We start from the raw sequence: 13,739 nt of genomic DNA, 5'->3' as shown, positions 1-13,739 counted from the left end.
TTACATTTTTTTATTGTAGTTATTATTGTTGGATAGGACAGAGAGAAATGGAGAGAGGAGGGGAAGACAGAGAGGGGCGAGAGAAAGACAGACACCTGCAGACCTGCTTCACTGCCTGTGAAGCGACTCCTCTGCAGGTGGGGAGCCGGGGGCTCAAACCGGCATCCTTAGGCTTGTCCTTGTGCTACTTACGCTTAACCGGCTGCAATACCGCCGGACTCCCCAGACTGTAAATACTTCACATACAGTTCCTGAAATACTTAAAGCTATATCCATATATTCCCAACTGCAAAATCATATCCATGTACTTGGTAATAAAGATTCTGAGACTATATCAAATATATATGTATAACTCAAACACATATGTATGTGTGTGTATGTATGCACTGTATGTTTGCATTTTATGAGACAAATACAGACAGACAGACTAGGCTACCATGCCATCATATGCGGTATTGGTGATCAAAACTGGGTCCCCAAGTTCATGCACTCTGTCTGCTGAGCTATCTTCCCAACTCTGGATATTCTTTTTTCTTTTTTTTTTTTTCCTCCAGGGTTATTGCTGGGCTTGGTGCCTGCACCATGAATCCACCGCTCGTGGAGGCCATTTTTTCCCCCTTTTGTTGCCCTTGTTGTTGTAGCCTCATTGTGGTTATTATTATTACCATTGTTGATGTTGTTCATTGTTGGATAGGACAGAGAGAAATGGAGAGAGGAGGGGAAGACAGAGAGGGGGAGAGAAAGATAGACACCTGCAGACCTGCTTCACTGCTTGTGAAGTGACTCCCCTGCAGGTGGGGAGTCGGGGGGCTTGAACCGGGACCCTTACGCTGGTCCTTGAGCCTTGCGCCACCGCCCGACCCCCCAGCTCCGGATATTCTTACATTACACTGATTCTAGCAGAATTCTGAACTATAGTGGTAAAGTCTTGCCAAAATCATCTAACAGGACATAAAACTAATATGAATCGCTATTATAACAGCAATTGAATAGCTGGGAAACAAACTATATTCCTTGGTCAAAGTTCAGTGTGTTAAGTAAAACAGCAGATGTCAAATATGAATAACTCCACATTGTGTATGTCTGGAACATTTCCTCCAAGTTCTCTATATAAAGGATAATGATGATGGTGATTATGGTTACTATATACTAAATGGAAATTCAAAAGAGAATATGCTGAATTTTATAAAATATCTATGTCTAAAAGAAAAGAATTTGAGTGGTCTAGGAGGTAAAGCTTTGGACTCTCAAACATGAGGTATCGAGTTCGATCCCCGGCAGCACACGTGCCAGAGTGATGTCTGGTTCTTTCTCTCTCCTCTGTCGTTCTCATAAATAAATAAAATCTTAAAAAAAAAGAGTTTGGTATAATTTATAGAAGCATTGTGGAAAATGTAAAAGGTATAGTACAAATAAAGTCAATAAATCTCAGGCATATAGCAAAATAGATTAGTGAAAAGCAAAATTGTCTATTAAAGTAAAAGTGTATAGTTTTCATACAGGAAGGTATATTCAGTGATATACATCAGATTTTAATCAGTCTGTTTTAAATAATGGATTACATATTATAAATAACTAGCAAAATATCACTTAAAAGTTAGTATACTTACAGAGCAATGAAGAAATTTATCCGGGTATGCTCACTTATAGTAAATTTAGCCCTCTTGAAATAAACAAAGGTCATAGCCAAAAGATACTATAGGGAAAAAAGTTAAAAGTTAATAATAATGCCTTACTTTCATTAAGTAAAACAGGTTTAAATAGTCCCTTAAAGATAAACAATAAGGTACATATAAAAGAATTATCTTTTCTTCAAAATTACTTATTTGAGTCCCCTCTTTCTTCCAGTAATATAACTGAACAGTAAGAAGCAGCTCTGTACTACTATTTATTTTTGCCTCCAGGGTGTCACCGGGCCTTTGCACCTTTCCACTGTTCCTGGTGGACTTTTTTCTCTTGAGGTAGAGACAGGTAGAGACGTGTGTATATATACATATGGAGAGAGGAGGGGAAGGAGAGAGAGAAAGAGGGGGAGAGAGGGGGAGAGGGAGAGAGAGTCTGTGAGTCAGAAGGGTAGGGGTAGATAGCATAATGGTTATGTAGAGACCTTCATGCCTGAGGCTCCAAAGTCCCGGCACCACCACAAGCCAGCCAGGGCAGTGCTCTGGTAAGGGAGGTGGGGGGAGAGAATAGACATTATAGCATTGCTTAATTCCTTGTGAAGCTTTCCCTTTCGAATGGTGCTCTTATATGGTGGCTTGTGGGGGCGGAGGGTGGGGGTTAAACACAGTCTTTATACATGGTAATGTGTGTGCACTCAGCAGGGGAGTCATTACTAAGGCCCCTTAACTATCACTATTAACTAAAATGAACTAAGTTTTATAATTATAAATGTTTAACAAACCTACATTTTTTCTAAATCAAATTTCAAATCTGTAAGAAGCTGAAAAAAATACATACTTAGTTAAATTCACCAACTATTAATATGTTTCCATACCGGCTTGATGTTATGTGGATATGCAAAATCTTCCCCGGTCGCAGTACCCACACTTCTAAAATAGTATTTAAAAAATAACTTACAATTAGAACCACATGAAAAGGGTTGTGGAGATAGCATGATGGTTATGCAAAAGACTTTCATGCCTGATACTTGAACCCCCAGGTTCAATTCCCAGGACCACCATAAGCCAGAGCTGACTAGTGCTCTGGTTTTTCTTTGTCTCTCTCTCTTTCATTAAAAATGAATTAATTGGGAGTCGGGCGGTAGCGCAGCAGGTTAAGCGCACATGGCGCAAACAGCAAGGACTGGAGTAAGGATCCCGGTTCGAGCCCCTGGCTCCCCACCTGCAAGGGTGTCACTTCACAGTCGGTGAAGCAGGTCTGCAGGTGTCTCTCTTTCTCTCCCCCTCCTCTCTTCATTTCTCTCTGTCCTATCCAATAACAGTGACACCAATAATAACTACAACAATAAAACAAGGACAACAAAAGGGAATAAAGAAATATAAAAAAATGAATTAGAAAATAACCAGAAATGTGTTTTAAATGTGTTATTAGAATGCCTAGCCTGCTACTAGAGCACTGTGCGGCCCAGGTTAAAGGTCAGCCCCACTGCACTGAGGCTTCAGTGGTGCCCTTCCTCCTCTCTCTCTTTTTTAACCAGACACTACTCAGCTCTGGCTTCTGGTGGTGTAGGAGACTGAACCTGGGACTTTGGAGCCTTAGACTTGAGAGCCTCTTTGCATAACCATTATGCTGTCTATCCCCTGACCCTCTCCATTTCTATTTGCAAAAGTCAGTGTGGAAAACTGAAGCAGTGGAAAACAAAACATGATGCTAAGTTGTGAAGAGATGAAAAACTGATGCACTGCATGTCCTCTCATAAGGATGCTTATTTATCCTGGCTGGCAATAAAGTTTATTTCAAGTTTAAATTTTCTTTATTTTAAATATTTTATTTATTAAAAAAAATTTTATTTATTAATGAGAAAGGAGGAGACAGAGAAAGAACCAGATATCACTCTGGTACATGTGCTACTGGGGATTAAACTCAAGACCTCATGCTTGAGAATCCAATGCTTTATCCACTGCGCCACCTCCCGGACCACTAAAAGAAACAAACAAAAAAATTAAATCTATTGGATAGACAGCCAGAAATTGAGAGGGAAGAGGGTGACAGAGAGGGAGAGAGACAGAGAGACACCTGCAGCACTGCTTCACCACTTGCAAAGCTTTCCCCCTGCAGGTGGGGACTGGGGGCTTGAACCCAGGTCCTTGTGCACCGTGACATATGCACTTAACCAGATGTGTCACCACTCGGCCCCCTAGTTCAAGTTTTTAAGGTAACTTTCAGTGAAAGGAATATTAAGCTAAGATGCAGTACTGTGGTGCCTTGCCAAGCACCACATGGGAAGCACAGTGTCAGCTGGGCAAACCTCACTGCGGTGGTGCTTCTCCCTCCCTATTGGAATGAAAAGTCAGAGCAGGAGCAGAGAAATCGTGCATGTGTGAAGATCTGGTTCCTTAAGGAACAACAGAAGAGGCAGTCCTTTTTTGTTATTTTGAAAACATTGCTCCCTGCTCTTGTACATTTAAACTGATAACATTGAAACTGAATATGAACAAGGCAATGACATCAAGGCATTACTATTCATTTTTAGACGTTAGTGACATTGTAATCATGATGAAAAAACATTTTAGAAAGAAATACTGATATATTGAATTAAAAAAAATATTTATTTTATCTATTCCCTTTTGTTGCCCTTGTTGTTTTACTGCTATAGTTATTATTGCTATTGATGTTGTTGTTGTTGAATGGGACAGAGAGAAATGGAGAGAGGAGGGGAAGACAGGGGGAGAGAAAGACAGACACCTGCAGAGCTGCTTCACTGCCTGTGAAGTGACTCCTCTGCAGGTGGGGAGCTGGGGGCTCGAACCGGGATCCTTACACCAGTCCTTGTGCTTTGTGCTGCCTGCAGTTAACCCACTGCGCTACCACCCAACTCCAGAAATACTGATATATTGATGGGCATATTAGGAGACCTGGGATTTGGATTTGGGTTCAAGCTTCATGTGTAGAGGACCAGTGGTCCTTCATTTTCATTTTATTTGTATGCTTCTGTTCCTGTTTCTCCTTTATTTAAAAATCTTTTTTTAAGACTATTTTTTGGATAGGACAGAGAGAAATGGAGAGAGGAGGAGAAGACAGGAGGAGAGAAAGATAGACACCTGCAGACCTGCTTCACTGCTTGTGAAGTGACTCCCCTGCAGGTGGATTAAGAATCTATTTATTTATTTAAATGGAGAGAGGAGGGGAAGACAGAGAAGGGTAGAGAGAGAGAGAGAAACACCTGAGACCTGCTTCACTGCTTGTGAAGCGACTCCCCTGCAGGTGGGGAGCCGGGGCTCGAACCCGGATCATTATGCCAGTGCTTGTGCTTTGCACCATCTGCACTTAACTTGCTGGGCTACTGCCCGACTCCCAAGAGTTTATTTATTAATGAGAAAGATAGAAGGAGAGAGAAAGGACCAGACATCACTCTGGCACATGTGCTGCTGGGGATCAAACTCAGGACCTCATGCTTGAGAGTCCAAAGCTTTATCACTGCGCCACCTCCCGGACCACCTGTTCCTGTTTCTTGACTCACTAACAAATAGGTGAGAAATTTGAAAGAAAAAAATAGGACATGCTAAACAAATCTTACTCTATAAGATTACTATTTTACAGACTTGCTTTATCCAAACCACCTAGGAAGTAGTATGAAAGTGTGTAGCGTTGTTTTAGTAGAATGAATCTCACAATATTATTTCTCTTTAACTTGATAAAAAGTGGTAATTCTGACCAAAACGTTTTTAGTCACAGCCTGGGAGGTAGTGCAATGTATTGGACTCTCAAGCACTGAGGGCCTGAGCTGGATTCCTGGCAACTTGTGTGGCAGCACGACACTCTGCTTCTCTTCTCTTTTCACTCTCACAAATAACCAAATGTACATACATTGAACAAAAACATGTTGAGTCCACTCTGATTCTTGTTTCAAACCAAAACAAGTGGACTGTCAAGTACATCTAATCAGTAAGAACCTACAATTCCTAAGTACAGAATAAAGCTATGTTTCTATTTCAAAGTTTAATGTGTGAAAGGGCTGAGGGATCGGTCACCCATTAGTGAACACACCTTACCATGTGGACAACCTGGGTTCGAGCCCCTGGTCTCACATGGGAGTTCCATACACAGTATCAGGGAAAGCCTCGTCAAAAGTGGAGTGATGCTGTGGTTACTCTCCTCCCTCTCTCTCTTTCTATCTGAAATTAAAAAGAGAGGAGGGAAAAAAAGGGGGGGGGCAGGCGGTAGTGCAGTGGGTTCAGCACACATGGCATGAAGCACAAGGACCAGCATAAGAGTCCTGGTTGAGCACCCCCCGCTGCCCACCCACAGGGGGGTTGTTTCACAAGCAGTGAAGCAGGTCTGTGTCTGTCTTTCTCTTCCCCTGTTTTCCCCTTCTCTCTTGATTTCTCTCTGTCCTATCCAACAACAGAAATGGCAACAATAATGACAAGAGCAACAAACTGGGAAAAAATAGCTCTCAGGAGCAGTGGATTCTTGGTGCAGGCACTGAGCCCCAGCAAAATAACCTGGAGGAAAAATAGTAATAGTAATAATAATAATAATTTTAAAAAGAAGATTCTGTGAGGACCAGTGACCCTTGTCTCCCAGGCCCCTGTATACCCCCACCCCAAATGACATGTAAGGATTATTCTGCTTTGTGAGGGCAATGCAGGTTAGTGCCACTCCTAAGCTTAATGACTAAGATAGAAGGAGCTTATGAGACTGCCATGAAGTTCCGACTGGGCAGTGCCATCACAGTGCTATTTACCTTGTCTGCAATTTTACAGCAACAGTCCATCCATAAGAAATCTTGAATTACATCATCATCTACAACAAAAGATAGCTATGACTTGTCTTTTAAAAACAGAATGATTCCTTTTGAAGAATTTATTTCTATATAATGAAATTATAACTGATGCAGATGATTAAAAAATGGCTGGGCCAATGTTGTCTAAGACCTACTTTTCATTTACCTGATGAAGTTCTCCCTGTAAACACTGTACCAGATACCACTGTCTTATCCTTTAGCCTCCCATCTGATCTAGTTTGTAAATATTTTATTTATATATTTATTGGATATAGAGAGAGAGGTTAAGAGGGACGGGGGAGTTTGGGAGTGGGGAGGAAGAGACACACCTACAGCACTGCTTCACCGCTCGAAAAACTTCCCTCACCGGTAGGGACAGGGCTTAAACCCAGGTCCTTGTGCACTGTAACATGTCCATTCTACCAGGTGTGCCACCACTGCCTGGTCTCCCCATCTGATCCATTTCAACATAGAGATCAGACTGCAGGTCAAATCAGAGAAGTTTCATTTATTGAATACCCCAGTAGTTCCTTGAGAAATAAATACATTTTAGGTATTCTAGATTCGCTTATTACCTTCCTAAATCAACCCTTAACAGTGGGAAATGAATTTTGGTAAAAGGTAAATCTTTTAAGAACTCAGAACCAGGGGGTTGGGTGGTAGCACAGTGGGTTAAGCACACCTGGCGCAAACCGCAAGGCCTGGTTTAAAGATCCCTATTCGAGCCCTGGCTCCCCACTGACAGGGGGGTTGTTTCACGGGTGGTGAAGCAGGTCTGCAGGTGTCACTATCTTTCTCTCCCCATTTCCCCATCTCTCTCCAATTTTCTTTCCTATCCAACAACAACAACAATAACCACAATATCCATAAAACAACATCAAAAGGGGAAAAAAATAGCCTCCGAGGAGCAGTGGGTTTGTGGTGCAGGCACTGAGCCCTGGCAATAACGATGGAGGAAAAAAAAAAAAACACAACCTCAGAACCTTGGGCTGGGAAGACAGCATAATGGTTCTGCAAAAGACTTTCATGCCTGAAGCTCCAAAGGCCCATGTTCAATCCCCAGCACTACCATAAGCTATAGCTGAATAGTGCTCTGGTCTCTCATTACAAAAAACAAACAAATGAAACAGAGGGGTTGGGCGGTGGCACACCCTGTACCCTCAAGGATGTGTGCAAGGATCCGGGTTTAAGTTCCCGCTCCCCAGCTGAAAGGGGGGCGCTTCACGAGTAGTGAAGCAGGTCTGCAGGTGTCTGTCTCTCCTCTCTCAATTTCTATCTGTTCTAACCAATAAAATGGAAAAAAATGGCCACTAGGGGCAGTGGATTCATAGTGCTGGCACAGAGCCCTAGTAATAATCCTGGAGGCAACAAAACTAAGAAGCTGGTAGGCCAGGGAAATAGCTCACTTTGACAGTGCACACTGCTCTGCCATGTGCATGAAACAAGTTTTGGTGCTGTGGTCTTTCACCCTCTTTCTGCCTGTCTATATCCTGAAACAACAACTAATAACTGGGGGTCAACACGTAGAACATGTATCTTCACATGTATCTGGTCCTGGGTTTGATCCTCTACATCATAGGATAGTCCCAAGAATACCACCACAGGACTCCATAGATGGTAGAGCAGTATTTTTTTTTTTTTTTGGTGTTTCTCTGTCTGTTTTTAAAAAACAGCAAAAAAGAATGATGCCAGAGAGAGGTCAACATTAGAGTGTAGCTCTTACAGGCCTGAGGCATCAGGTTTGATCCCCCAAAACAGCCAGAAGTCTGAGCTGAGCACTGCTCTGGTCTCTCTTTTATATCAATAATTCTTTTTAGAAATGACTGAACAGGCTGGCAAAATAAGCTTGTTTGCATAGTGCTGCTGATTTGTCAAGTGTGTGAACCAAGTTCAAGCCCCCACAGAACTGAAGGAAGTTTCAATACTGTGATTTCATTCTCTCTCTCTGATTCTCTAAAAAACAAACACATAAGACTGAATAAATACTGCTTTCTAAGTATGTAAAAAAAAAAATCTTTTTACTACTTCTCTTCCTAGGTCCAGGGTAATTTTAGTTTTGGATTCTTCTTTATGCTTCAAATTTATCTCTGTCCAATTATCTAATATCCAAATAAACACAAAAATGTCTATATAAAGATTCGTAAGGGCTAGGGAAATACTATAATGATTATGCAAAAAAAAAATTCTCATGCCTGAGGCACCAAAGGTCCCAGGTTCAATCCCCAGTATCACCATAAGCCAGAGCTAAGTAGTGCTCTGGAAAAGAAAATCATAATTCATTTGTATTTACAATTAACATTTAATTTTGAAAATGAATATAATGATAAATATCAAAATGCTAAGAATATAACAAGAACTATTTAAAACACTAAAATATATACCCTCAAAGTATGTTGGCATTTGCCAGAATATAATCTGAGAAAATTTCTTTTCAATTTTTTCCTTCACTTTAAGTAGCAAGGCATAATCTCTTTATATCCTAGAAATGGCACTAGGGCCTGGGCAGTGTTGCACCTGGTAGAGTGCACATTATAATGCTCAAGTACCTGTGTTCAAACCACTGGTCCTCATCTGCAGGAAGAAGCTTCAATGAAGCAGTGCTGCAGGTGTCTCTTTTTCTCCACCTCTCTATCTTCTTCTTCCCTCTCAATTTCTGTCTCTATCCAATAACTAAATCAATAAATTTCAAAAAGAAATACCAACAATCCACTCAAATATATGGCTGTTCCAAGAATAAGTAATTATTTGTTCAATTTCTTATAAATTCCATTTATATTTGTTACCTAAAACAGAAATGCAAGGCGTTTTCTCTTATTTGTCACTATCAGTTATGTGTAATAAAATTCTGGCTAACAATTTTGTTCTACTCTGAATAAAAGGAAGCTTGTATTAACACGTTTCACAATTCACAGTCTTAAATTTTTTCTTACTTACTTATTTTGATTTTCTAATATCTAAACCAGTTTTCTCTTAAAGATTTCTGTCATTTCAGGGAAAATACTCTTTAATCTGCCTTCCTCTGTAATCAAGGAAACTTACCAATGGACTTTCTGGATTCGAACTACATGCTTTGATTCATTTCTATAGATATTTACCAGAACTTGCCCACAGCCATTTTTATTCTAATCTACCTTACTACCCTACCTAAAACAGGAAAGTCCTTTCTCTTTCTTAGCCAATAGAAGTTTCCCCCTGCCCCCCCCTCTCTTTTGGCTGTTTGAAAGATATAAATATATCTGCAAAGTAGCACCATCTCACGATCTGAAATTCAATTTCACTATAACGTTTAAGTTGTATTTATAGTACTTAAGATGGAAGAAACCTTCGCAGCTTGTTTAATTTTAACACTGCAAGTACCCAGAAGCCCATTGGGTCCAGAGTGGGTAGAGCGGGTCATCTGAGACTTTAAGTAGTCTTTTACTTGTGGCTAAACAAAACTTATATTATTATCATAAACTGCCCAACATTTACAGTTGGCTTACATTGTATTTCAGTAGAGCAAAGGTCAGATGAATTTTTAATTCAAAGGCAATCAAAATAAACAGAAACCCAACATTTAAAGGAGACCAAAACAACATAAATTTGCTCAAACATGGGAATTCTGACAGAAATAAACAACAGCCTTTTAGATCATCATGAAAATGTCAAAACTGACCTTTATATTAACTCATTTAAAGTGCTTTACAATTATTATTACAACATTTTAAACCTACCAAATAATTTAAAGAAAGCTGTCATTTCCTGACGCTGTATAACTAGACAGGGTCCTTTGGGACGTTTAGACTTGTTATTATGTGCATTTTTTTCAGATGCTGGCCAACTATCTTTAAAAATAGGACGCTTCAGATTAATGGGTTTTTTAGGCTGATGTGATCTATTAGGCCCTGATTTTACATGGACAGTGACAGTAGGTGGTGTCTCACAACACAGCTGATTATGCCTCATTTTGGTTTCCTGAGGTCCCTAGAAAAACAGAACATAATTATTTGCCACACTCATTCATGCCTATGTAGAAATAACTGGATGATACACCAGATACAATCACATGATGTGTTACTGAACTTAAAATACCGCGACAGACTCATGAGAAACTGCTTTTCTTTTGGAACAGTTGAGCCTCCTGTGGCCCAGCAGGTGGCGCAGTGGAAGAAGTGTTGGACTCTCAAGCACGAGGTGCCGAGTTCTATCTCTAGCATCACAGGGGCTGCAGTGACGCTCTGGTTTGTGTTCTCTCTCAAACAAATAAATCTCCGAGAAAAGTTATGGGGCTGGGTGGTGGTGTACTTACGTGTACATGTTACCACTATATCCAGGCCCTGGGTTCAAGTTTCTGTCCCCCACCTTCAGAGGGAAGCTTTGAGAGCCCAACAGTGATGGAGGCATCTTTTTCTTCTCTCTAGTTCACCCTTCCCTCTCAATTTATCTGTCCCAGTTCTTCAGCTCTTGATGCACCTTTTAATTCTGTTCTTCATTCAGACAGGAAGAAGTAGTAATAAAGACAAATGGAAACTGGGGCCATTTTAGGGACGGATAGGAGACCCTGGTCCCCCCTGCAGGGCAGAAGCTTCCCCAGAGGCGAGGCAGTTCCAGGTGTCTCTTGAACTGGCTTCCCCTTCCCTCTCGGTTTCCCCGCCTCTAGCCAATAAATCAAAGTCCATACTGGAGTTCACACCTGCATAGTGGGCTGTTCAGTGGGATTTCTCTCCCTTTAAAGCTGAGAGGTGTGTCTGTGCAGCGCCAGGCGTCCTGGCTGGAGAACCACCCATGGGCGGTAGTTTGGGGGCTCCGGCCACCGTGGATGGGGCCACCTCTGCCTGGCGGGGATGGAAGGGGCCTCGCCAGTTGGGGGGGGGGGGGTGCGGGAGCCACGCGGTGGGTGGAAACAGGCGCGCCGCCCAGGCCGGCTCTCTTTGGGGGCGCCAGAATTTCAATTTAACAGTGTGGTTCTCTCCGTTCTTCTTCTCCTTCGAAGATTTTATTTATTCATTCATGAGAAACGATAAGAGGAGAGGAAGACCCAGACGTCGCTCTGGCGCATGTGCAGGGGGACGGAACCGGAGACCTCACGCTGGAGAGTCCACCGCGCTACCCACGCGCCACCTCCCGGGCCACCGGCGTCTCCGTCTCTCCGCGATTCTCTTCTTCACGTGTGAGGCCCAACGCCCCGTGCACTGCGCCACCTCCCACACTGCCCCACAGAGTCAGTTAGTTACTGAACGTCTTTTCTGCTTTACTTCAGACTTTGATCTTTCATGGCCGCTGCTCCGGGACGCCCTCTCCCCCACACTCCCGTTTTTACTGGATAGACACAGAGGCGCCAGGCTGTGCTGCACCTGGCTAAGCGCTCACATCACAGTGCAAGAACCCGGGTTCGAGCCCCCGGTCCTCCGCTGCCGGGGGTGGGAGGGGGGAGGGTGGGGGGCGTTGACGCTTCACGAGTGGTGCAGCAGGGCCGTAAGTGTCTGCTTTCCCGCTCGATTTCTAGCCAATAAAAAATAAATACAGTGGTCTGGGAGGTGGCGCAGTGGATAAAGCATCGGAGTCTCAACCATGAGGTCCTGAGTTTGATCCCCGGCAACACATGTACCGGACTGATGTCTGGTTCTCTCTCATGAATAAATAATTTAAAAAATACAAATATAAAAAAAGACGGAGAGAAATTGAGGTAAGAGACACCTGCATCCCTGACGCTTCGTTCCCCCCCCCCCCCCCCCGCAGGTGGGGAGTCAGGGCTCGAACCCGGGTCCTCAAACCTGGGTCCTCACGCGTGGTCACGTGTGCACGCTCCCGCGCACGTCACTGGCCCCCTCCAGCACTATCTCCTAGCGCTGGCCTACGGAGAAGCCTCAGGTGGGAGGGTCTTCTCGCGAGATCGCGCTGCGTTCTCGCGGCCCCGCGTGATTTTTAACATCAAGACACACTCCGCGCCCCAAACACTGCTCCCCACTCTGCATGCGACCCCACCCCCAGCTCCCAGGAGCCCCGGGCCGCTGAGGAAGAAGCCCAGAGGGCGCGGGGAGGGGCGGGGCCCAGCTGCAAAGGCCGGGGAGGCGTGCGGCCCCGGGTTCGAGCCCCAGCGCCGCTCCGGAGCTCCGCGGCCGCCCCCTCCCCACAGACGCGCAGCGCCGGCCCTCACGAACCTGCGCGGCGCGAGGAGCCCGCGGCGCCCCCTCCCGGCCCTGACCCTCAGCCCGCGGCCTCGCCGCCCCGGGGTCCGCCCGCGACGCCCCCCGACCCATGGCGTCCCGAGGCCGGCCCGCGGCGGCCACGGCCACTGAGGAGACTCCCGGCGCGGCGTGAGGGGCCGCGATGCTGCCGCCCCGGGCGGGGGCCGACGGCCCTGAGGTCCGGGGCAGGGCAGACAGCGGGCGGCACTGAGCCCACAGCCGGGAGGGAGCGGAGGTACCTGCGCCGACCCGCGGCAGCGACACGCAGCCGGCAGAGCCGCTCCAGACGCCTGGCCTCAGACCGTTGCTTGTCTGCGGCCACACCCACTCGGAGCTCTGCCAATCAGCGTGCGCGGAGGGGCCCGGGGGCGGGGCATGCGCGCGCCGCCTCGCAACGCCCCCCGCAGCCGCTCCCGTGTTCTCAGTGAATCCTTCCGGTCAGTTAATAGATGGAGTCCAGGGCCGGGACTTCCGGTCGTCGCCCCTCTGCCCCTGCAGCAGGAATCTTGACATCCTTCACCACCTGTTCTCCGTCAGGATAACCTGCCCCACTTAGATGTGGTGCATCCACTGTATTGCCCTGCACCTTTACACTGCAGTGTTTAACATCTAGAGAGATAAGTGACATGAAGACAACCCCACGCATACAAACCCCGCGCTCTACCACTGGGCTACCTCCTCCACAGCCACAGGCTACTTTTTTTCCCTTTTGTTGCTTTTTTTTAAACTGTTGTTGTAGTTATTGATGTAGTTGTTAGAAAGGACAGAAATAGAGGAGGGGGAAAAAAAGACACCCGCAGACCTGCTTCACCGCCTGTGAAGCAACTACCCTGCAGGTGGGGAGCCGGGGGCTCGAACCGGGAGCCTTATGCCGGTCCTTGTGTGCCACATGCGCTTAACCCGCTGCGCTACCACCTGACTCCCCAGGTTACTTTTAAGTTGAGTAGTTTCCTAAGTTCTTCCACACATTTGTTTCTTCAAATGGCTGGTATATACTCGGCTTCTTGGGACTATTTATTAGACTTACTAAAGACAAAATTCATGCTTACCTGAAAACAGTGTAAACAGGCTAGGCCTTAGCAGACAATATTTGGTTGGTAAGCATTCGAGAAATTGTGCCAATATTAAATTGAGAATTATGTATTGGAGGACTTGGCTTGACA

General features: G+C 44.8%; 1 protein-coding gene across 1 annotated transcript in view; it reads right to left on the bottom strand.

The window, feature by feature from the left end:
- The window catches only part of SPDYA (speedy/RINGO cell cycle regulator family member A), a 53,403-nt gene extending 40,196 nt beyond the window's left edge, over window positions 1-13,207 (bottom strand). Inside the window, exons 1-4 of the mRNA XM_007523882.3 lie at window positions 12,816-13,207; window positions 10,123-10,372; window positions 6,371-6,429; window positions 1,611-1,696 (exon numbers count right to left, since the gene is read on the bottom strand). Of these exons, the coding sequence (XP_007523944.1) occupies window positions 1,611-1,696; window positions 6,371-6,429; window positions 10,123-10,354 (377 nt within the window). The 5' untranslated portion in view covers window positions 10,355-10,372; window positions 12,816-13,207. The remainder of the gene's footprint in view (window positions 1-1,610; window positions 1,697-6,370; window positions 6,430-10,122; window positions 10,373-12,815) is intronic.
- Window positions 13,208-13,739: the final 532 nt, after the last annotated feature.

The sequence above is a fragment of the Erinaceus europaeus genome, chromosome 3 (genome assembly GCF_950295315.1).
Source record: "Erinaceus europaeus chromosome 3, mEriEur2.1, whole genome shotgun sequence".
Taxonomy (NCBI): Eukaryota; Metazoa; Chordata; class Mammalia; order Eulipotyphla; family Erinaceidae; genus Erinaceus; species Erinaceus europaeus.
Note: the sequence above shows the minus strand (reverse complement) of the source record. Positions and strands in the feature narration are given on the sequence as shown.